Source organism: Apostichopus japonicus, chromosome 20 (assembly GCF_037975245.1).
Source record: "Apostichopus japonicus isolate 1M-3 chromosome 20, ASM3797524v1, whole genome shotgun sequence".
Lineage (NCBI taxonomy): Eukaryota > Metazoa > Echinodermata > Holothuroidea > Aspidochirotida > Stichopodidae > Apostichopus > Apostichopus japonicus.
Window position 1 is genome coordinate 7,514,427 of NC_092580.1, and position 27,865 is coordinate 7,542,291.

The following is a 27,865-nucleotide window of genomic DNA, read 5'->3' on the forward strand; positions in this document are numbered from 1 at the left end:
AACGTCAATAATTCCAGGAGAAACACTCTCAAACCATACATCATTAGCTTTATTTTTCTCGAATCTTGAGCAACCATTTTCAAAACTAAAATCCGTCACCAGAAAAGTTCAATGATGGAGCATATTTACAGGAGCGCAAAAAAAACAAGAAGGATCATACAAACAAAGAAACATACATACCAGAGAAAAGCAAAGAGATGAAGGTGTAAACCAGGGTTGTCCAACCTACGGCCCGCGGGCCACAGTCCGGCCCGCCGCAGGGTTGCGTCCGGCCCGCAAGAGATGCTCTACGGTGCGAAATTTTAGTGAGCAGATTTATTGATAACAATTTGAAGCTATATAATCAATCATTCGAACCGTCTGGGTCCAAAAAACTGCATACAGGTCAGTTTGTGTGACACTCTCTCAGCGGAGTGGGGGGGGGGGGGCGGCTGGACTTTATTCATCTGCTTTATCAGGAAGGATAATAAATCAGTGAGCTCCGCGCGCATGCAGTGCTCACATTTTGTTGCCTTGGGCTTCGGGCAAAAAAAAATCGAAAATCGAGCGTAGGGTTCATGCGGCCCCCTCCTTCATCATAATAATTCCATGTGGCCCTCCTCTGCAAAAGGTTGGACAACCCTGGTGTAAACCTAACACTATTTATATCATACGTGAATAATGTAGACTGTATAATATACCGTCCGAAGGGAACAGAACTTGTCTCAAAAAAAAAAATCGTGATTAGGCAAACGAGGACGTTTACAAGGCGTTGGAACAACTGATCTATAAAATACTGATAATTAACCCAACTTGGAGGTTTCCATAGCTGAGGCAGGATAACAACAGCTGCACCAAGTTAATGGCTGCAGTTGATGTGTGATTCGTTATCCAATAAAATGTCAAATATAAATTAGGTAGATTAGTTCTACCAAACGACATAGTCTTCTCACAGAAATAACTACAAATTCATCTTGAAATTGAAACTCCTTTGTGAGCGAGATTATGAGTTTTATTTTGTTGTTGTTAAAGGAATGTCTTCAGTCCTCCTCGAACCTCCTTCGATATTGTCGACTAAGAAGGAAGAAACCACAAGCCATGCTTTTTCAAAAGTGCCGTCTTATTGTCGTGACCAACGAGGTTATTCGCGTGAATACATACAGGTTTAGGGTCTAAATTGTCCCAAGGTAACTTTAATCTGCGAAGCAACATTCCACTTAAGAATCGGTCTGTTGGCAGTATATTAACTTGGATTATATCGCGAAAGTCCAGAAGAATTTTATTAAAAATACGTTGATTTCCTCTGCGGTCTCTATACAAAGCTTTCCGCCAGGCAGAAGTTAATTGACACGTCCTGTTGTTTGCTCTCATATAGAAAAATCCAGTGCAAAGTTTAGTATGTTCTGGATTTTCGCTCTGAATAAATAAATCTCCTTTTCCGTTCATGAATTTGAAAGGATCTTCCAATAAAACAATGTCATTATCAGTATATAAAACGTCAATATTGTGACGTAATAGAAGTTCAATATAATACACCCTCTTCTGGACGAGTTGAACATAAGATTCACTCCCAAAGTCAGTAGAATCCGATATCGATACTTCTAAATGAGTTAAAACGATTTTATATTCCAAAGTTATATTCTGATTGCCTTTTGAGAGTTCATTAAAGGACATTTTGTCCTCGCAGATAACGAGAATATTTGCTTGCATATTTATACGTTGGATGCTGACAAGAAAGTTATAGAGCATGTTGAGAAATCCATAGTTAACACATGTGGTTATTACGGGAGATGTCCGCTGCAGGTCGGGTAAAATATCTGTCAATGTTGGATAGGAAGTGTTGTCCTCAGTTTTTACAGGTGCAACTGTCGAGTTTGTTTTAAGTCTTTGGACGATTGAAGGCCTGTCCCGTTGTAATGGTATAAGGGTCACCAATGGTGGTTTCAATTGCAACTGAGATGTGTGGATAATATCTGCTAAGCAAAATATGGAAAAGAGAGTGAGAGAGAAAGAAAGGCCGGTGGGGGGGGGTGGGTGGGGTGGTGGACTACTATTGATGAAAATATATACATGGAGTTGGACTGAGTTCACATTAAAAGTATGTCATAATGAAGAAATAATTTGAAGCAGCAAGATATGCAATCATTCAATCATCATTTATATTCTGCCATAGATAGCAGAAAACAGAAACATAGATTAATGATAGCTAAGACTAAGACATGACTAAGACTTCCATAGCATATTTTGAAAAAGAAAACTTGGAGCGGTTTGATCATAACAATAATACAGATGTAAAATAATAAGATATATTTACGTTGTTAGATAGCCTTTTGCGAGTTTGAAAAGCTTTAACGAATTGATTATTATAAAGGGATACATGACAAAAGATCAAAATATGTGAACAACAACAACAACCGAAAAGTAGCATCTTCAGAACAGTTTTGATATTTGAGAACTCTCACCTCTTGAGAATGACCACGGAAAGAATAATAAAGACAATTCCATGGACACAGTTAGAAACAACGCCTTCATAATCGTCCTATAAGATAAGTGTAAACGGGATTAAATACTCTATACATGAAGAAAGTAAATATATAAATACATAAATCCATTTATCACCATTGGTACATTAATGGTATTAATCCCGATATTACTTGAAACGTAAGGCATGGTAAGATATGTAGAGTAAGGTATTGTTTAATCATTTGTTAATATGGAAGTCAATTTGAACAGTCTTACCCTTTTCCGTTTTTAATGTTGCTGATACGCATCCTGAATACGTGCCTGAGACCAGGAAGTTTTACACGGTACAAACGACTTACTTTGGTATACAGACGCAACGAAAGTGAGACTATACAAGGATATAATTGTTGTCTTTAAGTCTAACAGGTTCCTAAATGATCTTCACACTTTGATAAGTTTGCATTCATACGTGTTTATTATTTGTTTTACAGTGTGTGAGCAACTAAGGAACTGCCAATAAGAATTGTTTTGCTTATTTTACATTAACGCCCCCTCGGAATGACCTAATGTAAGCACAGTGTCTTTTGCACTTGTATTTCCCTTTGACTTACTTCCTGCCGACTACGCCATTGTAGAGACCGAGTGGGAAAACTCAAAGAATAAAAAAAGACACCTGCACACTCTGGGGTTCTGTGCATCTCTGCTTTATTTTCTATAACACTATTTACAAGAACCTGATGACCAGTCTGACCTGGCTGGTCATCAGGGTTCAACCAATCAAAATGATAATACAAAACAGTTACCAATCAAAACATAAGGAGTCCTTTAAATGCAGGAAGGTCCACCCTAGAAACAACTATAAAGAAAACAATACCTAAAGCATTTATACAGGACTGTTAGGTATTTACCTACAGGTAAGTAACAATGACACTATACTAGAAAATATTTGCAAGATATGTTTCTACAGGTAATTAGTACTGTAAATATCACTTATTAATTACTATGACAGGAATGTACTGGTATGCAACACATGTGAAAGGGTTGAATGGTGGAAACTAGAGAGAACTAGAATATGATCTCTACATCATCCCCCTCTTCAAAATATTGCAAAAAGAAATTGTTACTCTTTTATTTTCAGTTGGTCTGCATGAGCTATTCTTAAATCTCTTATGATTGATCTCAAGAGTGAGACGAAATACGTCACCAAAACAAGACTTACATTGATCGATGGCAAAAGCCTAAACTGAGTGGAATAAAGACCTCAAATGGGGCACTCAGAGGCATATTTAGACTATAAATTAGGTCTGTTATAAGGTATAAATGCAACATTGTGCTCATAAATACTCTTGAATCTTTTTGTGTGGTGTGGTTGAAAAGGGGCTTTACACCAACTGGGGGGTGGGGGTGCAGGATAGTGGCGTAGCCAAGGGGGGTGTGGGGGCGACAGCCCCCTCATGAAAGCTCGTCGCCCTCCAGTCGCCCCCCACTGGGATTTTGGGTGTCGAAAAAAATACATGTGCGAAAAATATATCATTGGTCTGAATGGTTTCGAATCTCCATGATGACCACTCACGAACGACCGCGGACCGGCAGTAGGCTATAGTTGCTGAAAAACCGGACGTGACATAGCGCATAGGCCGGGTTTTCACTTCTGGGACGTACCCTGATGCTCTTAAAACCGCTAAAAAAAACAAATTTTCAAGAAAGGAGACAATACTATCGCTGAGAATCAGTCTATCACCCTAATAAAGTTTCAGACGCAATCTTTGATCATGTCAGTTTGACATATAGTTTGGTCATTCAGTATGTTACTTGGCTGAAAGCCCAGTCAATTTTTCCTTATTTTCTACGCACAATTTGCAGATTTGTCGAAAAATTATCAATGCCGGTGTCAAACTCACAAATTTGTGGTATGACTCCCAGGACGGCAAGTCGAGAAACTCACATGCAGTCGCGGCGGATAGCTTCCTTCGCCTATAGTATGTCCGGGACATTTTGGGGCATCGTTCCTATAGGCCTATATCTGAGGCCCTGGGGTCATTCCTTGACTGACTTGGTGCAATATAATGTGCCCATTTCGAAGTAAATGTATTCACAGATTGTTAATTGCCATGGGTTTGAACAAATGAGGGGTATTCTATCCTGAAACATAGGGCAAAATGGGGCTGGGGTCTTCCATGCAGTTCATCGCATCATTTGTCAACTTGCACTGGGTTCTAATGTTGATGTCAATTGGAATCACTAATAACAGAAATAATCCACCAAAAAATTAAGGCCGCATAAACTTTATTGCAGATTTCCTGAGTGACGAATTTGTAATTTTCTCCCGAAACCACGTAACTAGATGGCTGCTATCCAGCCTGGCAAGTGCCATCTCCAGCGATCTGGCAGGTATTGAAATCTGAAATTTGCTGCGCGCCAACCGATGGTGGCGCTCCGCTTAGATAGTACTTGCGGCCGGAATACTCGAATCGATTACGTCCCCCCCCCCCCCCCCCGACGTTTCAAATCGCCCTGCTTGCAAGGCTTGGGAAGTGTCATTTCCGACGATCTAGGAGGCCTTTTTAGCTAAAAATTTCGCTACGCTGCGCGCCAACTCATGGTGGCGCTCCGCTTCGATAGTAAAAAGACGCCCTCCCATGCAGGAAATGGTCAAGCCCCCCCCCAGCGCCCCCCACTGAAGAAATCCTGGCTACGCCACATGGTGCAGGATGAGAGCAAAGAAGTGGTAAGGCTATTAGAAAAGTTAACACCACCTGGATCTGTGCCTATGGGTGTCCCTCGCCTGGAAGAGTGGTTTGATAAACAATTGAGAAGAAAAGACATATTGAATTTTAGAGTTTACTATTGATTGTGAACTGGAAGTGTTCCGGAACCATCCAGGGGATCATTTATGAAGAACTTTCAATTTTTAGAAATAAGCCTTTCTTCCGTTATCACATTGATCTGTAATTGGATTTAAATCATAGGTAACATTTATGCTCATGTTTATACTCAGTATATATTATTCTATAAGCTGTAATTCATCTTCATTTTGCAATATTTATAGCAATTCTTAATAAAGTAAGAGAGTATTTCAAATCTAACTGTGACATATATATTATGATATGTACATGTCCTGTTGACTTTCTTTATGTTTCTAATTTTGGCTTGGTTGACAATTGAGTGAAATAATGAAGCAAAAGAAATTCTATGATCGTGTGTAAGGGACTAATTATTAAACATTGTATGTACTTCCATGGTGACAGGGTGGTGTGTGTTGTCCGGGGGGGGGGGTGCAGGGTGAAGGCAAAGAAGTGGAAAGGCTATTAGAAAAGTTGACCTGAAAAACCCATTTTTTATTGTTCATATTGCTGTACAATGAAAGTTTTTGTCAACCACTTTCCACAAACCCCACCCCTCTGCCCCTCCCCCATCTCCGCCCTAATAAATTTTTGGCAACACATTAACTTTTTCAGTATTAGATCTAAGAACATGGTAAACTTGTTAAAATAATTTATTGTTTATACATCAATGTTGGATATGTGTGTGACTGTTAACGGTTCATGTGAATCTAACACAGACCGAATTGATAATAGGAAACCGTATGCCCATTTCCTGTAGTTTTTGTGTTTTGATTAATTCAAGTTCTTAAGATTTACATCTTTCTTTGTAGATCCAATCGGGAGCAGGCGATCGATATAACATTACTTTGTGCTTTGTGAGGTTATTTGATTTTAATTTAATAATAACGTCAATAATTCCAAGAGATACAGTCTCAATCCATACACCATAAGCTTTATTTTTCTCGAATCTTGAGTAACCATTTTCAAAAATAAAATCCGTCACCAGAAAAGTTCAATGATGGAGCATATTTACAGGAGCGCAAAAAAAAAACAAGAAGGATCATACAAACAAAGAAACAAACATACCAAAGAAAAGCAAAGAGATGAAGGTGTAAACCTAACACTATTTATATCATACGTGAATAATGTAGATTGTATAATATACCGTCCGAAGGGAGCAGAACTTGTCTCCCAAAAAATCGTGATTAGACAAACGAGGACGTCGAAAAGATGTTGGAACAACTGATCTAAAAAATACTGATCATTAACCCAACTTGGAGGTTTCCATAGCTGAGGCAGGATAACAGCAGCTGCACCAAGTTAATGGCTGCAGTAGATGTGTGATTCGTTATCCAATAAATAGAATAAAATGTCAAATATAAAATAGGTAGATTAGACATTGTCTTCTCACAGAAATATCTACAAATTCATCTTGAAAATGAAACTCCTTTGTGAGCGAGATTATGAGTTTTATTCCTTCTGTTTTTGTTGTTGTTAAAGGAATGCCTTCAGTCCTCCTCGAACCTCCTTCGATAATATCGACTAAGAAGGAAGAAACCACAAGCCATGCTTTTTCAAAAGTGCCGTCTTATTGTCGTGACCAACGAGGAAATTCGCGTGAATATATACAGGTTTAGGGTCTAACTTGTCCCAAGGTAACTTTAATCTGCGAAATAACAAGCCACTTAAGAATCGGTCCGTTGGCAGTATATTAACTTGGATTATATCGCGAAAGTCCAGAAGAATTTTATTAAAAATACGTTGATTTCCTTTGCGGTCTCTATACAAAGCTTTCCGCCAGGCAGAAGTTAATTGACACGTCCTGTTGTTTGCTCTCATAAAAACAAATCCAGCGCAAAGTACAGTATGTTTTTGATTTTCGCTCTGAATAAATAAATCTCCTTTTCCCTTCATGAATTTGAAAGGATCTTCCAATAAAACAATATCATTATCTGTAAATAAAACGTCAATATTGTGACGTAGTAGAAGTTCAATATAATACACCCTCTTCTGGACGAGTTGAACATAAGATTCACTCCCAAAGTCAGTAGAATCCGATATCGATACTTCTAAATGAGTTAAAACGGTTTTATATTCCAAAGTTACATTCTGATTGCCTTTTGAGAGTTCATTAAAGGACATTTTGTCCTCGCAGATAACGAGAATATTTGCTTGCATATTTATACGTTGGATACTGACAAGAAAGTTATAGAGCATGTCGAGAAATCCATAGTTAACACTGGTGGCTATTACGGGAGATAACCGCTGCAGGTCGGGTAAAATATCAGTCAATGTCGGATAGGAAGTGTTGTCCTCTGTTTTTACAGGTGCAACTGTCGAGTTTGTTTTAAGTCTTTGGACGATTGAAGGCCTGTCCCGTTGTAATGGTATAACGGTCACCAATGGTGGTTTCAATTGCAAAGATGTGTGGATAATATCTGCTAAGCAAAATATGGAAAAGAGAGTGTGTGAGAGAGAGAGAGAGAGGGCGGTAGGGGGCGGGTGGACTAGTATTGATGAAATTATATATATGGATTGGACTGAGTTCACATTAAAAGTATGTCATAATGAAGAAATAATTTGAAGCAGCAAGATATGCAATCATTCAATCATCATTTATATTCTGCTATAGATAGCAGAAAACAGAAACATAGATTAATGAAAGCTTAGACTAAGACATGACTAAGACTTCCATAGCATATTTTGAAAAAGACAACTTGGAGCGGTTTGATAATAACAACAATGAAGATATAAAATAAAAAGATATATTTACGTTGTTAGATATTGCGAGTTTTAAAAGCTTTAACGAATTATTTATTATAAAGGGATACATGACAAAAGATCAAAATATGTGAACAACAACAACAACCGAAAAGTAGCATCTTCAGAACAGTTTTGATATTTGAGAACTCTCACCTCTCGAGAATGACCACGGAAAGAAGAATAGAAACAATTCCATGGACACAGTTAGAAACAACGCCTTCATAATCGTCCTATAAGATAAGCGTCAACGGGATTAAATACTCTATACATGAAGAAAGTAAATATATAAATACATAAATCCATTTATCACCATTACTATCTTAATCGTGTTTATCCCGCTATTACTTTAACGTAAGGCATGGTAAGATATGTAGAGTAAGGTATTGTTTTATCAATTTATTTTTTAATATGGAAGTCAACTAGAAAAGGCTCACCTTTTTCCGTTATTAATGTCGCTGATACGCATCCTGAATACGTGCCTGAGACCAGGGAGTTGTTATGGAACAACTGCCTGCTGAGACATAGAAGTTTTACACGGTACAAACGACTTACTTTGGTATACAGACTCAACGTGTGAGCCTATACAAGGATATACTCATTGTATTTACATGTAACACGTACGTGTGTACGTACCTAAATGATTGTGACACTGATAATTTTGCATTCATACGTGTCTATTATTTGCGTTACAGTGTGTGAGCAACTAACTGAAACTGTCAAAAAGAATTGTTTAGCTTATTTCACGTAAACGCGCCCTCGGAATGTCCAAATGTAAGCACAGTGTCATTTGCACTTGTATTGCGCTTTGACTTACTTCGCCAAACTAATGGGTCTCTATGACAATGTATCAATATAAGTTTACAGCAGGTAGAGGCTGCCATCACTACAAAACTCACATGTTGGTCATTCACGGACCTAGGTTTTGCACATGTACGTACTTCCATTCCTGTATACAGGTTCTTTGCAATTGTCTTTTGTAAAAAATGAAATAAAATGTGCCCATGTTGCTTGTTGGTATACGTGTTCCCTGCTAAAAGTGACGATTCCAAAAGAGGGAGGAAGGGGAGGGAGGGGAGGGAAGTTATGGCCACCACTTCCCATGTCAGTCGGGGAGAGAGGGGATATGTGCAAGGGGAAGATTTATTCCACTACTACGGGAGTACGTTTCCCCTCCCCACACTTTTTGGTCATCCTTCACATGAAATACTTTTTTAACAGGACCTTGCGTTTAGGGCTACTTGTATACTGACCTAATATATAGACTCAATATGACTCAGAATGTACTTTTCAGTTTCAGTTTATTTATTTACATTATAAATATAAATATTTATAAAAAGGACATCAAAAATTCAAAAAGTACATTACGAAAATTGAAGATGAATTAGTAAAAAGTTCATTTAAACTTAAAATTAAAATATGAATATTAGTATAGGAAATTAAATATTTAAACACATTTACTGAATATTAAAATTAAAATAAAGGTTTAACTTTGCCATTTTGAATATATATAGCAGCTTGGTATGCAAATGAACTTTTGTACTTGTTTCTTATATTACAGTTAGTCGTTTTCAATAGAGATGTCAATTCATTGTGTAGTGGATGATTTTCATTTTTATAAATATTCGTACTTTGTCTTATAAAATAATTTTTGGCAGTATTATTTACCTTCGCTATCAAAGTTTCATTATCAAGTTTAAAGATTTTGGTACAATATTATAAAAAGGTTATAATTCTTTGCATGTCTAATTTGGCCAGTAAGAAGTGATACCAAGCAGGAACAGCGTAAACAAGATGTGGCAATATACTGGCAGTAAAACATTATCCCTTAAACCTCTCTATCAAAATACGGAGAAATATAAATTAAAGTTGAGACAATAAAATATACTCTCTTTAAAATTCTGGAAATATGATATAAAATTTTTTAATTTATCATCTATGCAAAGTCCTAGATATACAGTTTGGGATGTGCGCTCTTCTTCTGTTTCATGAATTACAATTTGTGTCATCTTTGATGTAAGGAGACCTTCATTCTTTATATTGATATTAGCAAATATGATTTCTATTGCTTTTTTTTTCTCGAATTTAGTAACAATTTTTTTTTTCTATCACATAGTTCAACTGTGCTTGAAACAAATTTTTGATCATTGAATTGGTCACTCATATGTGTATGTTTTGTTATATTACATGAAATAGCAGTATCGTCTGCATATTCAATAACATTACATTTTGAGCTAGAACGTATTTCGTCTGTATATATATAGTAAATAAGAGTACAGATAAAGGGCCTCCTTATGGAACGCCAACATTAATATCTGATGGTTCAGATAATCCATTGGCTAACTTAATTTGCCTTGACCAACCTTATATGACATCATGTATCCGGTGTATCAACCATTGCTCGTTAGTGAACTTACAAAGGTCATGTATTACGTGATTTGGGAGAACGGTGTTAAAAGCACTTGTGAAATCTAGAGTTAAGACCTTTACTATATCTGTATCATTTAAATTTAACCCAGGAACCACGTTATGTAGCAAAATATGTATAGCATCTGTACAAGAAAAACCTTTCCTATAGGCAAATTGGCACTTATCACCTTCGATGGATCGTGTTATAAAGGGTGCAATTAGTTTTTGCATGCTATTGAAGCTTATTCTGGCCAAGTCGATTGGTTTATAATCAATCTCTGATATCGGATTATGTCTCTTCGGAATAGGGGAAGTTAATGCGTTTTTCCAATGACATGGTATTGTAGATTTAGATAGACATTCATTAAAAATTGATGTAAAAGTAGATGATAATTCATTGCTATAAAACTTAAAAATCCACCATGGTAAATAACCAGACCCACGTGCAATGCCTTTCTTGACACCTCTAAAGACTTTCTCAACATTGCTTTGTTCAATTATATACACTTCCTAGTTACTATTTGGCAAACTTAATTCTTTATCTAATATAGCAGCAATATTGAATCGTCCAAAATGTTCACTTAATTTATTTCCTAATTCTTCATCTATAATATTGTTCGTTTTTTTTCTGGATTGCGTATTGTTCTCAATAGTTCCCAAAGGGTATTGTACCAAGGGCTCCGAAACCTTTGTTTCTGTTGGTATGGACTAATTTGTTGATATCCCTTTGAAGTGTGTTTCGCTTAGTTCTGTCACCTGCGTCTATTGCTTGTTTCTTTTCTTTTTGTAACTGTTTTATGACGTCATCTGCTGGAAGTCGCCTCATCATCTGCACTTATGGTGTTTCTTTTTTTTGGAACGCAGAAGTTGCTAGTAAAATTAATATAGCATGATACCACCTCCATATACTCATTTAGTCCGTTGGAACATTCTTTAAACATATTCCAATCAGTGATATTTAGCATATGTTTGACTCTTTGTATCTGGAAGAGGACACCCACTGAAGCCCCTGAATGGGGGTCGGCTTCAGTGACCCCAGGGGAGAATCCCTTCATTTATAAAATCCTTCATTCACCTCTGGTCCTCCCATAATGGCCCAGGCCCCTCATGAATCAGTCCAGTGGACACATTTAGTTTCTAATTATTGATTACCACAACCTTGCATTTCGAGCTACTTATATGTAGACCTCACTTTATATTCTATAGATATGCCTCAGAATGCACCATTTGTCGTCCGAAATTAATTGTGATTCTAGTAATGTCATTTACATATTCTATTGTGTTCTTTGAAAGGAGGGAGATGAGGTATGTGAAACAAGCTCTCGGTCAACCTTCCCGGTTTATAATCACACACACAAAAAACACCTTTTCGTTATAAGTTTGCAGGATTCCCCGTTTCCGAACATTTTAATCGTCATAGACATTCTCTCAAAACTTAAAATTTTGTAATTGAATGTGAACGGTAAGAAAACACTCATCTAGCGTCATATATAATTGTATTACATTTTGTAATTTTCATACCATTTGCATTGACGACGACATATATCTATATTTTCTAAGTCCAAATATATATTGAAATATATATATATATATATATATATATATATATATATATATAATTGAAAAATATATATATATATATATATTCATTTTAACTGGTTTCGAACACTGGACATACAAGCATCATCCATGGCCTATACTTGGTTAGGGTGTTCGTGAAAAGCGGGAAGCCCGGACTCGAAGCCGGATTCGAATCCCGCGGTGGAGGCTGGAAGTATTGTTTTCACTTCTTTTTGGGTTTTCCAACTCATTATAATTTCAAACATGATGGCTGGGTTTGCATACCTTCTATAATATATTAGAGTTATTTGAAGGTGGAATAAACCATAAACCAAGGTTTTTCATAGTTTGGGTTTTCTTTACAGAACCAGTCATAAAATTAGCATGAATTTCTACTGGTTTTGGAGATCTTTTGGACCATGGCTCATTAGATGCTGCAAATATCTTTCCACTAAAGAACCTATCTGTTGGAAGAATGTTGACTTTTATTTGACGTTTGAATCTGTTAAGAACTTCATTAAAAACCCTTTGATTCCCCCTTTTATCTCGTGGTAGAGCTCTTCTCCAAGCTGAAATTAGTCGGCATGTCCGGTTATTGGCTTTGATATAGAAAAACCCAGTACAAACGACGGATTTTCTTGGAGTTTCACTTTGAATAAATAAGTCTTCTTTTCCGTTCATGAATTTGAAAGGATCTTCCAATAAGACAATATCGGAATCAATATATAAAACATCAATATTATGGCGTAATAATAATTCAATATAATAAACCCGTTTTTGGACCAGCTGAATGTATGAGTCGGATGTGTATCTGGTTGATTTCGTTGTTGATTCCTCCAAAAAAGTTAAAGCTATTTTGAATTCCAAGTTTAAATTCTGACGTCCTTTTGAGAGTTCGATGAAGGACATTTTGTCCTCGCAGATAACGAGAATGTTTGGTTGTATTTTAAGACGTTGAATGCTGAAGAGTAAGTTGTAGAGTAGTTCGACAAATCCATAATTAACACAGGTGACCATAAGCGGAGAGTCATGTAGGTGCTCTAACATATCTTTGACTGTTGGGAAAGTTTGATTGTCTCCCTCTAGAGTCGTCTTCAACGTGGATGTTGCACTTGATTCTTGTTGATTAGGAACAAGTAACCATGCTGAAAGAGAGAGTGGGTGGGGGTGGGGGTGGAGAGAAAGAGAGAGAATGAAAATTAAAGAAATATTTAAAAAGACACGAGGGATCTGGAAAACTTTCTGCAAGTTGGTGACAAAATGGCTATTTCAGGTCGTTCTATATATGAACCGGATAAAAGTGAAGCAATCGAAGATGATAAAGTAATAAATATAATGATGGGGTTCCATATGACTGATATATATGCATACGATGTGTACTGTAAAACTAAATGGGTTCGGCTTTATTGTGGTGAGAGATAACGGCGGCACCAATGAGGAGGCATGGGTGAGCTGTATAGGTGGATGGAGGTCTTTGCGTAATCCATCAATGTTTAGCTTTCTATACGTATGGTGTTGGGGGCGGGCCCCCGGGGGGGGGGGTTGTTACATATAAAGAGATCCTTCTACTACACGATTCCCCTCACCCTCCCTTAAAATGACGTCTTACCTGCTGGCGGGGACCACATAAACAAGATGACCAGCAATTCTAAACATATGATAAGGAAACACGTGAAGGTGACCGTCCTGTGAATGGAGGACAATAAATAATAACAAATATGTAAAAATTATCACTTCGATTTCACAACATCGTATAGAATGGAATCTCCTTCATCTTGATCAGTATCAATGGTTGTCCAGACGGGTTTTTTTTTTATCTGGGGAGGGGTGATGTTTTACTGTGGGGAGGGGGATGTGTGAGGGGTTATTGCAATGCACATCACTAAGGTACCGTAATTGCTACAAATGTTGTAAGTATATTGACGTACTTAACATTACGTTACGTGGTAATGATTAACTTAATTTCTTGTAAGGTCGAGTCGACTTATTATGCACCAATGTGTTTCTTGACTATAGCCAACAGGGACCATGTCCCATTCGTCGCCGGTTGGAATATTCCACTATCAAGTAGGGGTGTTATTTGTGCAATCTAAAGCAATCGTTGTGTTGTCGTTTTCAAAATATCTTGAGAACATTATTTATGTTATGCCGACATTTCACCATTGTTAAATTCGAACAACCTTTTGTCGAATGGTATAGTCCAAAATGAAACAACCGGCGATGAATGGGACATGATCCGACTTTTGTGACTTATTTTGAGTCCCTATATAGAACATTTGACAAACGTGTATATATAAAGCTCACGCTAATCCATGGGCATAAAGCAGCTGCCGCTCATAACTAGGCCTATCATGATATAAGCAACATGAAATTCTCGCTCTTTTCTGAATTTAACTTTGTAAGATTTCATACACACTTCTATAGGAAACAGAAGAGTCGTTATATCATGGATAGGCCTATACTCTCAAAGATTATTAAAATATCAGAGTAAGTGTACTATACGCAGATGGTATTATTAAGCGGATCAGTCGTTTGGTTTTTCGTGCCTAGGTTCAATCCTGGGTGCCTTTTCCTAATATGTATTATAACGATGTACTTACCTTTACTGTTAATTAAAGTTTTATAAGAATAACGTTTAAATTATATCTTGCCTGTTATTAATATTTCCTACAATTCCACTTCTATCCATGGTAAGTGAAGCTTCACAAATATCGTTGCAAGGCAAAAGGACGTTTTAAAATATCTGTTTTATAGCTATTACGCTGCTAATCTGCACAACCTGATCACTGACCGTGGTCAGTGAACCTGATACACGAACTCGATTCACACTTTTTCAAACTTGAAATGTGAATTGCTTCTTCTCCGTCACAGAAGTTAACACGATTAAAGGAATAATTAATCAGTTCAATGTCAAAGTCGCCTGGGCGTTATAAGCAAATACGAATTCTGTTGTAGGAATAATGCGCGTTTAACACAGATATCTGCGACTGAACGGTGTGTATCGATTAACCGTTAACTTCCTACTACACACTGAGACTGTAGATCATGTAGAGTCAATAGTATATTCTATCTCATCATGCTTTGCATTCCAGAACAACGTGAGAAGAGCTGGCTGACTAAACACCGTCATGCTCGGATTGACCAGAACCGTCTGACTGGTTGACTTGTTTAGATAAGCCAGAGTACTACGCTATTGTGTGTGTCTGCTGACCGTGGACGACATTGTTCACTGCAAATAATCGCTCTTTTGTCTCGCTCGGAGTTACGGTAATAGCCAACGTATGTAGTAGAACGATATAATTGTTTTGTACAAGTCTGTTCAAGGCATTACAGACTCACCCCAAACAGCGTGCCGCCATCTATTAAAGGTAACTTTCCGTTGCTTGCAAGTGAAATTTTTCTCTTGTCGCTACAAAATGCAGACAGTAATGAAACGTGATACCTTGTTATCTTTAGCTGGACCTGAGATATCCATCGCTGTATCGTTTGTACACTGTGCTGTCAGTATTGACTGCATCTGTTTGTACTGACTGTTCACTAGTGTCTAATTACCGACGGTAGCAAGCTGTTTTCTGGGATCGATGGTGGTGTCTAACACTTCTGTTACTCCTCATTCGAAACCCAGGTCAGATTACCGGCATGAGACGTTTCTCTTTGCGCCAGTCTTCACACCCTTTAAGTAATTCCTAGGTACTATACTATTCCAGTTTAAAGTGGCCATGACACGAAAATTTCAAAGTCCTATATTTTTGGGATCCATCAAAGAATGTTCTCTAAAACATGTATCAACCAATCTGCCAGTTTAAAACTTGATTTTTCAAGTCGAAAATTGAGAATGAATTTACCCTTTTCGGCGTTTGAAACTTTGTTTACTCGAAAATTTTCCGATTCGCATGACGTCATGTGACGTCACGTTTTGAACACATATTTGTTGTCGCTGCTACGGTTCCATTCACGTACACAGTAGACAAGTACACATACCACTAGTAGTTACTAAACAAAACACCGATCACAAGTGCGATATCAAATCAAAATTTCCTGTGGAATGGCGGATCCAGAGCCAAATGCGGCAACCGAAGTTCAAAGTGATAATGGTTCTTCACTAGGCAGTGAAATTGGGCTATAATTAGAGTGCCCTTTCTCATATTCGAAGCAGAGAGTGAAGGCGATGATCATTCCAATATTGAACCGAACGCTGAGGGTGGAGCGGAGGTGTTAGAACCGTATCAGTTCGAGCCTGTTAAACGAGCCGAAATTGAAGCTCCACAACATATCGAAGAAGAAATCCGTTCGAAACCATTGCAAGGAACATACAACGTGGTAAGAATTTATGGCCTGACTTTAGAATCCGTACCATATGAATGTGCAAGCTGACTTCGAATCGACCGAAGAACAACTGTATAATCCGGCTGAACGTGTGTGCTCGCACCGGCTTGGTTCAATAGAATAACAGTCGGTGAATACGTGAATACTGTCGGATATCGGATGGTACGGATTCTAAATTAGTACCGAATTTATTAACGAAGCATTTAAAAACAAAATCCAGTCCATTTTGTGCATGTGTTGTTGGAATTCGCGGAACACCCTAAACCGTATTGTGCATTGTGTTACGGTAACTTACAACCCATATGTATAGTGTGTAGTACTAGTAGGGTTGGTTGCATACTGAAAGTTTGGCTCGGGGATGTAAGTTGCATTATGCAGCCATGCTAGGTACATGCATATGTGTTATTTCATACTCATTATTACTTGGCTAGTACTTTGGCCTGGAGTTTTGCAAATCAATTTTCTGAAACAAAAGAATGTTTCATGATACATGGAAGGTGTAAAATCACAACAAATGTAACCATAACTGTACATTGTGTGCCTGCTTGTTATTGTGGACATCATGGCCAACATTAATACATTTTGAACTTTCATAAATTTTTTCCCAGGCAGTACAGATACATAGCCTACGGTCAACTGGTTCAATGATACTTGGGGTTCCTAGCAAGACACGTCAGGGTTGTGCTACCATCATGTGCAGTCCAAAGGATCAGAAGTGATTTTCCAGCCAATGGTCATTACACTGGATTCAAGTTGCCAGGAGAAAACTCATTGTATAGGAAGCCTTTCTAAACTACGATTGTGTTGGATTATCAATCCGTCAGGGTTCCCTCAGTGTTGATATATTGAAATTCAAGACTTTTAATTCAGGATGAAAAGGTTATTTTCCAGACCCAACATCAACAATAAAAGAAAAGGCATGTTTTGAAGCATTTGGACACAAGTATTGGCGTGACCGTGATGTCATATAATATGTGCATAAGGGAACGGGCATTGACCTTTTTAGGGGCATTTACCTTGTTTGATTCGTACCTTTAATCTGGAAGCCAAAATATCCATATCACCAATGATATTTGACAGAAAAGTCATAATAAAGACCAATGGAGGCAGCAGAACTCTTGAATGTTTAGACTGTTTCTTCAGCAGCAGTTGGTTTGTTTTGTAGTCTTTCTTCAAAAACTCAGCAGTACACCCTGTTAATGGTCTTCGATTGTTTTAATGCGTGTGATGCTGTGTTTCACATTGCCCATCAGTGTTGTACGTGTCGTCGTGTGTGGGTAACATTTTTGCATGTGAGTTGCGTCGTGCAGTGTTTCTTGGTTTAAATAACCCTGTATTGTATTTGCTTCTGGATTATTCTAATTAATTTGTCACAACAACGATTGATAGCGATGGACATGCAACTGCTTTGTAGGCTTAAAGCAAAAAAATTCATGTAAGTTGTTTTCTTTTAACCTCCTTTGATGTCACAAATTACATTAGTGTAATTTAAGAATGATAATGTTTATGGAAAGTACAGTTTTACTTTTATGTCATATAATACAATGATTGTTGTTAATGTTAGTTCAGATTGTCCAGAATGACTGTCTAGAACTGATATTGAATAAATTTTGTTCAATGATTTAACACTTGAACTATGTTGTGTGAATTTTTGGCTCTGTGACTTTAAAATAAATCGCTTTGAGATTTAATTAAACAACCTTTGGAATAAAATCTTTTTACCTACCTATTTTGACCCATCCCCATTACCCCCACTCCCTCCACAACATAATAAATGGTTTTCCTGGAATAGGAATAAGAAATTATTGCTATAATTAACTGATCCAGCATATTCCAGAAATAAATTGGGGCACTGAGATTTGTTCACAAGAAGATGTAACCCATCGCTTCTGAAGCTAACCTCATAGCTTATTAGTATACAATACAGTGGCGGATCCAGGATTTCGCCGAAGGGGGGGGGGCCCAGATGGGAAATGCCTAATCGTCGTCCTGGGGGAGGGGTCTAAGGGGAGTGGGTGCCCCCCTCCCTTTGGGAAAATTTCACAAAATATGGAGGTCCTCAGTGCAATCTGGTGCTACTTTTCGTGAAAGTTTGGAGTAAAATTTATTTCCAATAAATCATGTATTCATTGTTTGCCGGGCATATATTTGCAATTTCGAGCAATGAGCTGGGATTTACGTCTTTGGGGAGTAGGTGGTGATGCAAACTACTTTTTACCAGGCTACTCCAGGCCATTTCATCTTGGATGCCCCCTTCCAGATGGAGACTATTGATGCAGTCAGAGTGCCCCTCTCACCTTCACTTCATCAGAATGATGGTGTACTCTTTTTGCAAATTTATTTACAAAAAATTACACGCACAGTGGCGTAGGTAGGATTTTTTGAGTGGGGGGGCCATGGGGGGCTTTCTTGTGGGGGGGGGGCGGAGTTTACTATCTAAGCGGAGCGCCACCTTGGTTGGCGCGGAGCGTACAAAGAAAATTTGAGATTTCAGCACCCCCCAGATCGCAGAAGATGGCACCTGTGAGGCAAAATAGCAACCAAAAAGATGTGCAACTTTGGTGACAGAAATGCAAAAAAAGTTTTTTCTCTTTCATGCTGACTGGCCTTGCCAACTCAGCCAGACTTTTAACTTGAGGGAAGTTGGCATCATTTGTCATTTCAAGCTGTCAAGGCCTTTCTCCCAACTCAAACCCCTGTGGGCTACCGGTAGATTTGCAGGATATGCCCACATGTGGACTTAAATAGCATTAGAGGAAGGGGGTGGAAGACTAACACGCATCGATGTTTCGGTAATAGTCCACATTGATGGCTCGGTGCGTATTAGGCCATATATTGGGTTTCTTGAGGCAGCTGTCATCAGAATCTGGCTTTTTGTGCCAATCGATGACCGATAACATGTATTGGTATGTAAATTTCTTCTTCATATATCTAGCAACAGTCTAAAAACAAATGAGTGGATTTCATTCCATTGGAGTGATCACTCGGCGCACTTCAAATTAAGAGTAAAATTTAACTCTATTGGAGTTAACCCTCACTGTTAGTTGTGTGCTCCCAAGTCACGTGTTTTTGTCATGCTTATTAACGTTGTAAATACACACGAGTTCGTTACACCATTCCCTCGTAGAAATGTTGTCTCTTATGTCGCTTCTAAAGCCATTAAAATCACCGCACTTTCAATACAACGATGGCAGATCCAACAGGTTATGGGCCCAGGCGTGATCCAGGAAGTCGATGGCAGAGACTTTGCTTCAACGGGGACGAAAATGAATACGAATTGTGGGAAACGAAATTTCTCGGACATCTACGTATGATGAAACTGAAAGATACCATACTAGGTCTAGACGTACCGCCCGAAGGTGAGGCTGGCAGTGGACAGCCTAACGTTAATGATGTCGTAGGTAAGAACGAAGAATGCTATGCTGAACTGATACAGTTTTTAGATGATAAAAGCCTGTCGTTGGTAATGAGAGATGCTGCCGATGATGGAAGGAAAGCCCTAAAGATACTGAGAGAACATTACTCGAACCAGGGAAAGCCCCGTATCATTACGCTGTATACTGAGCTAACATCTCTCAAGAAAGGACCAAACGAGAGCATTACTGATTACATAATTAGGGCAGAAAAAGCCATCACAGCCCTACGTAATGCAAAAGAGACCCTAAGTGATGGGTTATTGATAGCAATGATTTTAAAAGGATTGCCAGACTCTTTCAAACCCTTTGCTATTCACATCACACAGAGCAACGATGAGATTACTTTTACCAAATTCAAAAGCAAATTGAGAAGTTTTGAGGAGACTGAGAAATTCCGAGTCGAGTCGCATGACAAATCTGACAACGTCATGAAGGCAGGAAGTACAGGTACAGTACCCACTGGAAGTAGAAGAATTAAAGGGAGACTTACATGTTATCAGTGTGGAAATGAGGGACATATTGCTAGATTGTGCCCGTATAAGCTTCAGACAAGTAACAAGTCTCAAACCAAATTGCCAAGATGGTGTAATTACCATAACAGTTCCACACACAGTGATGAAACTTGCAGAAGACATAACCGCAAGGACAAGGCAAAGCAAACAGCGGAACAGACCGAAACTAGAGAAGAAGATCACACATTCTCATTCAAGGCTGGCAACAATACAAGCAACATACGTCAAAGAGGAGAGCCAGGAACCTTAATGGTAGATTGTGGAGCTACATCACATATAATCACAGATCTATCAAAATTTGTTTCTTTTGACAATACTTTCCATCCAGAAAACCACTACATGGAGCTAGCTGATGGGACAAGAGAAAATAATGTAGCGCTAAAACGTGGAAACGCCCAAGTTACCTTGCTAAGTACAGAAGGCAAGAATGTAGAATCTATGCTGGAAGCGGCACTGTATATCCCTTCCTACCCACAGGACATGTTTTCTGTTAAAGCTGCCACCAACAATGGAGCCACAGTGACCTTCAAGCAAGGATGCAACATACTTACCCACAAAGATGGTACTACGTTCAACATTAAAGAACAAGGAAGATTGTACTACCTGAACGTTGTGGACGAAGAAATAGTAGGTGACAGAGTTAACGCTGTATATGATGTTCATACATGGCATGAAATTTTAGGACACTGTAATTTTGAAGATATTCTTAAATTACAAGATGTAGTCAAAGGTATGAAAATTAAAGGTGAAGTTGATAAGTCAACATTTGATTGTGACACATGCACTCAAGGAAAATTTGTAAACAGTAGGAGTAGAAAACTAGATGCTAAGGCCACCACACCCCTAGAGTTGGTTCACACAGACCTAGCAGGACCTATTAACCCTGTAGCTAAGGATGGGTTCAAATATGCAGCAACATTCACCGATGATTATTCAGGAGCCATATTTGTTTATTTCATTAGAAACAAGGGTGACACTGCATTAGTATTGGAAAAGTTTTTGGCAGATTGTGCACCTTATGGCAAAGTAAAGTGTATCAGGTCTGACAATGGTTCAGAATTCACAGGAAATGCTTTTGAGTCAGTACTAAGGAAAATGGGCATAAGGCATGAAACCTCTTCACCGTACTCTCCCCACCAAAATGGTACCGCTGAAAGGCAGTGGAGAACTCTTTTTGAAATGGGGAGGTGTCTATTGATAGACAAGGGTTTGCCCAAGTTCTTGTGGACATACGCAGTCCAAACAGCTGCCCATAATAGAAACAGATGTTTCAACAACCGCATTAAGCAAACCCCTTATCACATGTTAACAGGGAACCAACCTGATCTATCCAAAATGGGGATATTTGGATCAGAGTGTTATGCGTATAAGCACGACCCAAAGAAACTAGATTCTAGGTGTGAGAAAGGAATTTTTGTTGGGTATGACAAGAATAGTCCTGCATACCTAGTGTATCATGCAAACAGTGGAAAGGTGTCTAAAAACAGGCTGGTCAAGTTCTGTAAGAAAAGAGGTATTAAGAAACAAACCCAAACTGATGTATTGGATGATGAAGTTGAGTTGTTTCCTCAACAATACACATGTGGGGAGTCTAGTGGTGATGTTCATGTTCCTGAAAACAATAATGGAAGTAAGACAAATGTGTCTCAAAGAGAAATAACAAGAGAAAGTTTAAAGGAAAGTGGTTCAGAGGAAAACCACAGTGAAAGAATTAAGGGTGATGTAAGTCAAGGACGTTACTACCCCAAGAGGGAGAGAAAATCTCCCAAATACTTAGATGAGTATGTATCACATGTTGAAGATGGAGATTCTATTATGACTGGTATTGATTACTGTTATAAAGTATGTGGAATTCCCCAAACGTACAAGGAAGCAGTAAATTCACCTTATATATCCACATGGAAAAATGCCATGGAAGAAGAGCTAAATTCATTAAGGGAGAATGATACATTTGAGATAACAACTTTACCTGAAGGTAAACATCCAGTAGGGGGAAAATGGGTGTATGCAATTAAAGAGGATTTTGAAGGTACAAGGAGATTTAAGGCAAGATATGTCGCCAAGGGTTACAATCAAGTGAAGGGGATAGATTACAAAGAAACATTTGCCCCGACAGCTAATATCACATCAATTAGGATTTTAATGCAACTGGTAGTGCAAAATGATCTGATTGTTCATCAGATGGATGTCAAAACTGCTTACCTGCATGCTCCTATTGCTGAAGAAATCTATTTAGAGCAACCAGAAGGCTTTGAAGTTTTATCAGACACAGGAGAAAAGTTGGTTTATAAGTTAAAGAAATCACTCTATGGGTTGAAACAGTCAGGTAGAAATTGGAATAAAGTATTACATGAGTACCTTGTTGAAAATGATTTTGTTCAAAATTCATCAGATCATTGTGTCTACAAGAAGCAGATTAAAAATGACATGATCATAGTCATTATTTGGGTTGATGATCTGATTATGGCAGCTAGTGACACACACTTGCTAAATCAGTTCAAGGAAGTTATGCAGAAGAAATTTAGAATGAAAGATTTGGGTAAGATATCATATTTTCTTGGAATCCATTTTGAGCAAAAAGAGGGAGAAATCAAGATGAGCCAGGACAAATATATCAGCAAAATGCTAGAAAGATTTGGAATGGTAAACTGTTAGCCCAGATCCACTCCATGTGAACAGAAATTGGAATATAACAGTAGCGAAGCTGTTGATCCAAAGAATTACCGTGAAATAGTTGGAAGTTTGATTTATGCCATGACATGCACTAGACCAGACCTAAGTTGGGTGGTAAGTAGATTGTCACAGCATTTGTCAGAACCTAAAGCAGAGAACATGAATACTGCCAAACATGTTCTTAGGTATCTAAAAGGTACAATTGATCACAAATTATGCTTCAAGAAATCAAGTCAACCCTTAAGGTTACTTGCTTACAGTGATTCAGATTGGGCATCTTCAGTGGAGGACAGAAGAAGTACAACTGGTTATTGTTTTAGTTTGACCGGGGATGGTCCACTCGTTTCATGGAAATCTAAGAAGCAACCAACAGTTGCATTATCCACTTGTGAGGCTGAATACATGGCATTGGCAGCTACAACACAAGAAAGTTTGTACTTAACTCAGTTGTTGAATGGTATGGACAAGAAAATTTATCACTGTACTAATATTTTTGAAGATAACCAGGGTGCTATTTCATTGAGTAAAGATCCTGTTCACCGACAAAGATCAAAACACATTGATGTCAAGTACCATTTTATTCGTACAATGGTCAATGAGGGTAAGGTTAACATTACATATTGCCCAACAGAGGATATGGTTGCAGATATTTTTACAAAACCAGCAACAAAATCAAAGATCAACAAGTTCAAGCGATTCCTGTTTGGTAACTGATGTATTTAACATTTGAACACTCTGAACACAAGAAGTTACAATATGCATATTGCTTTAAAGTAATTTTCATACAAGATGTTTATTATTATGAGAGCAAGTGGGGGTGTTAGTTGTGTGCTCCCAAGTCACGTGTTTTTGTCATGCTTATTAACGTTGTAAATACACACGAGTTCGTTACACCATTCCCTCGTAGAAATGTTGTCTCTTATGTCGCTTCTAAAGCCATTAAAATCACCGCACTTTCAATACAACGATGGCAGATCCAACACTCACTCCTAATATGAGTGAATATAACTCTATTAGGAGTTAAGATTTACTCCGATGGAGTGGAAATTCACTCTTATACCGGAATGTGCTCAGTGATCATTCCCATGGAGTGAAATTCACCTATGTTTTTATCAGTACAGTACAGTGCATATCATCATAGACGTACGTACTACGTACGTTCCTATATCAGACGCACTCGATACCCACGATACGATACGGTCCTGGAGAAACTATTTCCACTCATCATTTTAAGGCGATACAGTAGTGAGTATTGAACAGGCACAGCCTCATGTTTGCAGGAAATTCAGAATTCCCAATATATTATATCTCTACCAGTAGTGAAAATCATGTTTCGACAGTTTCGTGGACATAAAAAGTTGTTTTGTGGAATATTCAATGACATATCAGGGGCGGATGCAGGATTTGTGACAGGGGGGGGTCTGACTGGTCCAGCCGCGCCTGAACGTAAGACTATCTAAGCGGAGCGCCATCATCGGTTGGCGCGGAGCGTACAAGAAAATTTTTGGCTTTACAAACCCCCCAGATGGCCGGAAACGGCACTTCCCGAGTATTCTAAGCAGCATGTACCTAGCCTGAAAATATGGATCTCATGTCTGCAATTTCAGGCCCCCCGTAGCTACGCCACTGATCACGCATGGGGCACTTTCCCTCGAACGCGGTAAAAAAAAAAAAAAAAAAAAAAAAAAAAATCAGGATTTTCAAAAAGGGGGGCCCGGGCCCCCCGGGCCCCCCTGGATCCGCCCCTGCAATAGAGCAATGACGGGGGTGTTAATTTAGATGATACAGTAAAATCTCTTCGTCTATTGCGACTTCAGTGTAGTAACGCTAATACTATAGTACTACTAGTGCTCGGCGCGCTACCTCCTAAGGATCGCCACTTGCCCCATTGGAGGTTTCCTGTTCCCCGATCTGGTCTTCAGAGTAGTTTTTTTGTGGATTACTTGACAGAAGAATGACTCTTTTATGTCCAACCGTTAAAGTCCATTTGTTTTATTTCATAACAAAAAGGAGGGATCGTAGTATGCTTCCGTGAAGTGTTCGCTTCATTCGGAGCTGCATACTGGCTAGGCCCAGTGAAATCGGCGCTGGTGTTGTGCACTAACTTGGTCATAATCTCCGTGTTTTTTTCGTCCTTCAGCCATGGATGAAGGCTAATTGCATGGGAAATGATATTTATGCAGCCCCAACAACACAACGGACCGGCATTTCTCTCGGATAGTTTACAACAGTTGTAAAACAAACTTGAAATTTCTAACGATATAGCGTAATACAGTGGTTGTTCTCTCAGTGTAAATGTGCGTGTACTGTATATGGAACGGTATGATCGCCGCGCATCCGATACATGCCTGAGCTTTGCACGTGTGTTCCTAACATGACGTCATCATTGTCTTGTCGTGAAATCGCATTCTCAGATATCTATTTTCGGATGCGAATATTAAAACGTTAATTACTAATTAGTCCTTGAGGTTTTCAAGGTGTTGAGGATAGTTTTGAACATGGATTTTCTCATAGATTCAGAGGAAGTTACTCTCGATGAGTTGGATTTTTCGTGTCATGGCCTCTTTAAGATAATTGGCCTGTAATCTAGGCTGGTGCAGGCCTTTCAGCGTCTGTTTTACTGCACTAACTTACGCCCACCCGAGGCTACGAGAATGCCTCCTTCTCAATTATGGCTCCCTGCATGTTGCAGTGTTGAGAACAGTTGCATCGGGAAAGAAGCCAGATATAACTTAGCGAGGAGGGATGCCCTAAACAACTTAGCGAGGAGGGATGCCCTAAACGTATACCAAAGCTTTATTGTAAAACACTTGCAATTCACAGCAGACATTCGACAGAATCAGAGTAACTAGTATAGGAAACCCTGGTTGTTTTATAAGTTGTTTCAATATTAACCAACATCGGTATTAATACACATACGGGTGGTTCTCTGCTTCCATCATCTACTCAAAAGTATATATCGTATTACCATGGTCGTCAGATGTCTGCAGTTCTTGACGCCCGCCATCATCTGAATCAGGGGAGGACTGGGTCTTAAAACCGGCCCGGGGCATTTTCAACCTCGACCGGCCAATTATTCATTGATATGTTACTGACTAGTGATCGCCGTCCTGGGGGAGGGGCTCCCACTCCCCATTGAGATTTTTTTGAAGTTAAGGAATGCCTAGATGCAAAATGATGCTACATTTCTCAATTTTATAGGTTAAAATAATCCTTTAAAAAAGACCCAAAACTATTTTCCAGAAGCAACACTTGATTAAACTGAGGAAAGTTAAAAACGTAAACAAAAATAGACAAAAATATTTGTTTTAGACTGGATTTTAATTAGTTTTTCAAGCATTTTGTGACAACATGCTTGGAAAAATTAAAACAAAAACCTAAATAAAATCCACTAAAACATTATATATGTATGTCATGTCTACGAGAGTAGGAGCCTACCCAGTTCGCTGCTTCTGGCAGCCACACCATCAAGTTTGGCGAAGATCCTTTTTCTCCCCCACAGACATCAACATGAACGCCTCAAGATGTTCTTGTGTCATTGAATTCTCAAACGGTTGTTGATTCTCTTCAAGGCAGAGAAAGAACGTTCACATGCCACTTGTGACACAGGTAGCGTTAGCAGTAGCTTGTATAGGCAAGCCCAATGCTCTTGTAAGCATCGGTGAAAAGGTTCAACTTGAGGAGCACCTTGTAGCAGCAGATATCGAGGACAGTCTTTACATGACTGATTCCCACAATTAAAAATATATTTCTACAAAGCCCGTCTGTATTCTAGTAACTACTGTGAAAATGGGCTGTCAGTTTTACCAGGCTCCCCAGCCCACCGGCCAATCGGGCCACCGGCCCACCGGGCATTGCCCAAATGCCCGTGTGGCCAGTCTAGTCTGAATCATATATAATGAGGAAAGATTTGTAGGTTTCCATAGCAACGTCAAAGATAGTATGATCGTCTTTCAGGACATCTCAATTCAACTTCGTCTCCTCATATGCATTGTTTAATCTCTCTCTGTTTACTTTGTTTACTTTTACTTACTCTTTGTGTACTTGCATCGCTTTCTTGTTTACTTTACTCTCCGAATGTAGAGAGCTCTATTGTATTCGATCTGCCCGTCCTCTATTAGCCTAGCATAGCTAGCTACCCATCTGTTTGTGCAATAGTTGGTTGTAACTATATACTAAACTGTAATACTACAGGGGAAGTGGCGACGACGAATTGAATTGCAGTATACACTGGAGAATATCCAATCAGTAATATTTTTTAGCACTGCGAAATCGAAAACCGTACATGAACCGTTTTGTAAGTAAAAAACATTAACAATATCGGAAGCATTTAGTAATACTATTCATTTATTTCAATATCTAAGAGATTCCTTCGGCATGCCAGGTAAGACAGCTCCTATTCTCTTATGTGTCTATGTCGGGTTCTTGGTAAGTTGCATGATTGTGTCATTTCCCTTAGACTCAGATGCAGTAGCCAATTGTACACAAAGGGTCACATAGAAAATTTTGTTGAGACTGACTGCATGCAGTAACTGGCCGAGTAAAGTTTCGAAAACTGAAGGGACAACAAATGGGGCGGGGGAGGGAGAAAGGAGTGACTTCCAAATATGATAGAAAGTTAAATCCTCAATTGAAACTTCAATTGTCATGCTGGTCAAGGGCTTTTGTCTCAATTTTGATTTCTCAAATACTGATGTAAAGTTTACCTGGAAGTGAGAAGAACTCTCCATTTTGTGCATACATATGTATATATATATATATATATATATATATAAATATATATATATATATATATATATATAAATATGTATATGTATATAAATGTATAATATATAAATATGTATATGTATATAAATGTATATATATATATATATATATATATATATATATATATATATATAAATATATATATATATATATATATACACACATTGATAAATAT

The 27,865-nt window shown here is 38.4% G+C and overlaps 3 protein-coding genes across 12 annotated transcripts in view; 1 reads left to right on the plus strand and 2 right to left on the minus strand.

Annotated features, from left to right (window-relative positions):
- On the minus strand, nucleotides 1-8,798 carry LOC139961132 (uncharacterized). Of its 6 annotated transcripts, none has more exons than XM_071960046.1 (3): nucleotides 8,465-8,782; nucleotides 2,442-2,518; nucleotides 1-1,952 (listed from the first exon to the last, which is right to left on the minus strand). In XM_071960046.1, the coding sequence occupies exons 1-3, from the start codon at nucleotides 8,494-8,496 to the stop codon at nucleotides 1,054-1,056; spliced, it is 1,008 nt and encodes a 335-aa protein (XP_071816147.1). In that variant the 5' UTR covers nucleotides 8,497-8,782; the 3' UTR covers nucleotides 1-1,053. The 6 variants fall into 6 exon arrangements, with proteins under 6 accessions (XP_071816147.1, XP_071816145.1, XP_071816149.1 ...); XM_071960044.1 differs by lacking the exon at nucleotides 8,465-8,782 and adding an exon at nucleotides 2,719-3,145; XM_071960048.1 differs by lacking the exons at nucleotides 1-1,952; nucleotides 2,442-2,518 and adding exons at nucleotides 5,793-7,708; nucleotides 8,184-8,292 and having other exon boundaries at nucleotides 8,465-8,798.
- LOC139961131 (heparan sulfate glucosamine 3-O-sulfotransferase 1-like) overlaps nucleotides 8,291-27,865 on the plus strand; it is a 22,451-nt gene continuing 2,876 nt past the window's right edge. Inside the window, exon 1 of one of the 5 annotated variants that reach the window (XM_071960043.1) lies at nucleotides 8,291-8,307. The gene's annotated coding sequence lies outside the window, so the exon portion shown is untranslated. Of the gene's footprint in view, nucleotides 8,308-15,229; nucleotides 15,687-27,000; nucleotides 27,221-27,865 lie in introns of those variants that run through there. The other 4 variants (XM_071960042.1, XM_071960040.1, XM_071960041.1 and 1 more) reach the window with 4 other exon arrangements.
- LOC139961135 (uncharacterized) lies at nucleotides 9,333-15,047 on the minus strand. Its single transcript, XM_071960052.1, has 3 exons — nucleotides 14,648-15,047; nucleotides 13,606-13,682; nucleotides 9,333-13,141 (listed from the first exon to the last, which is right to left on the minus strand). The coding sequence occupies exons 1-3, from the start codon at nucleotides 14,683-14,685 to the stop codon at nucleotides 12,285-12,287; spliced, it is 972 nt and encodes a 323-aa protein (XP_071816153.1). The 5' UTR covers nucleotides 14,686-15,047; the 3' UTR covers nucleotides 9,333-12,284.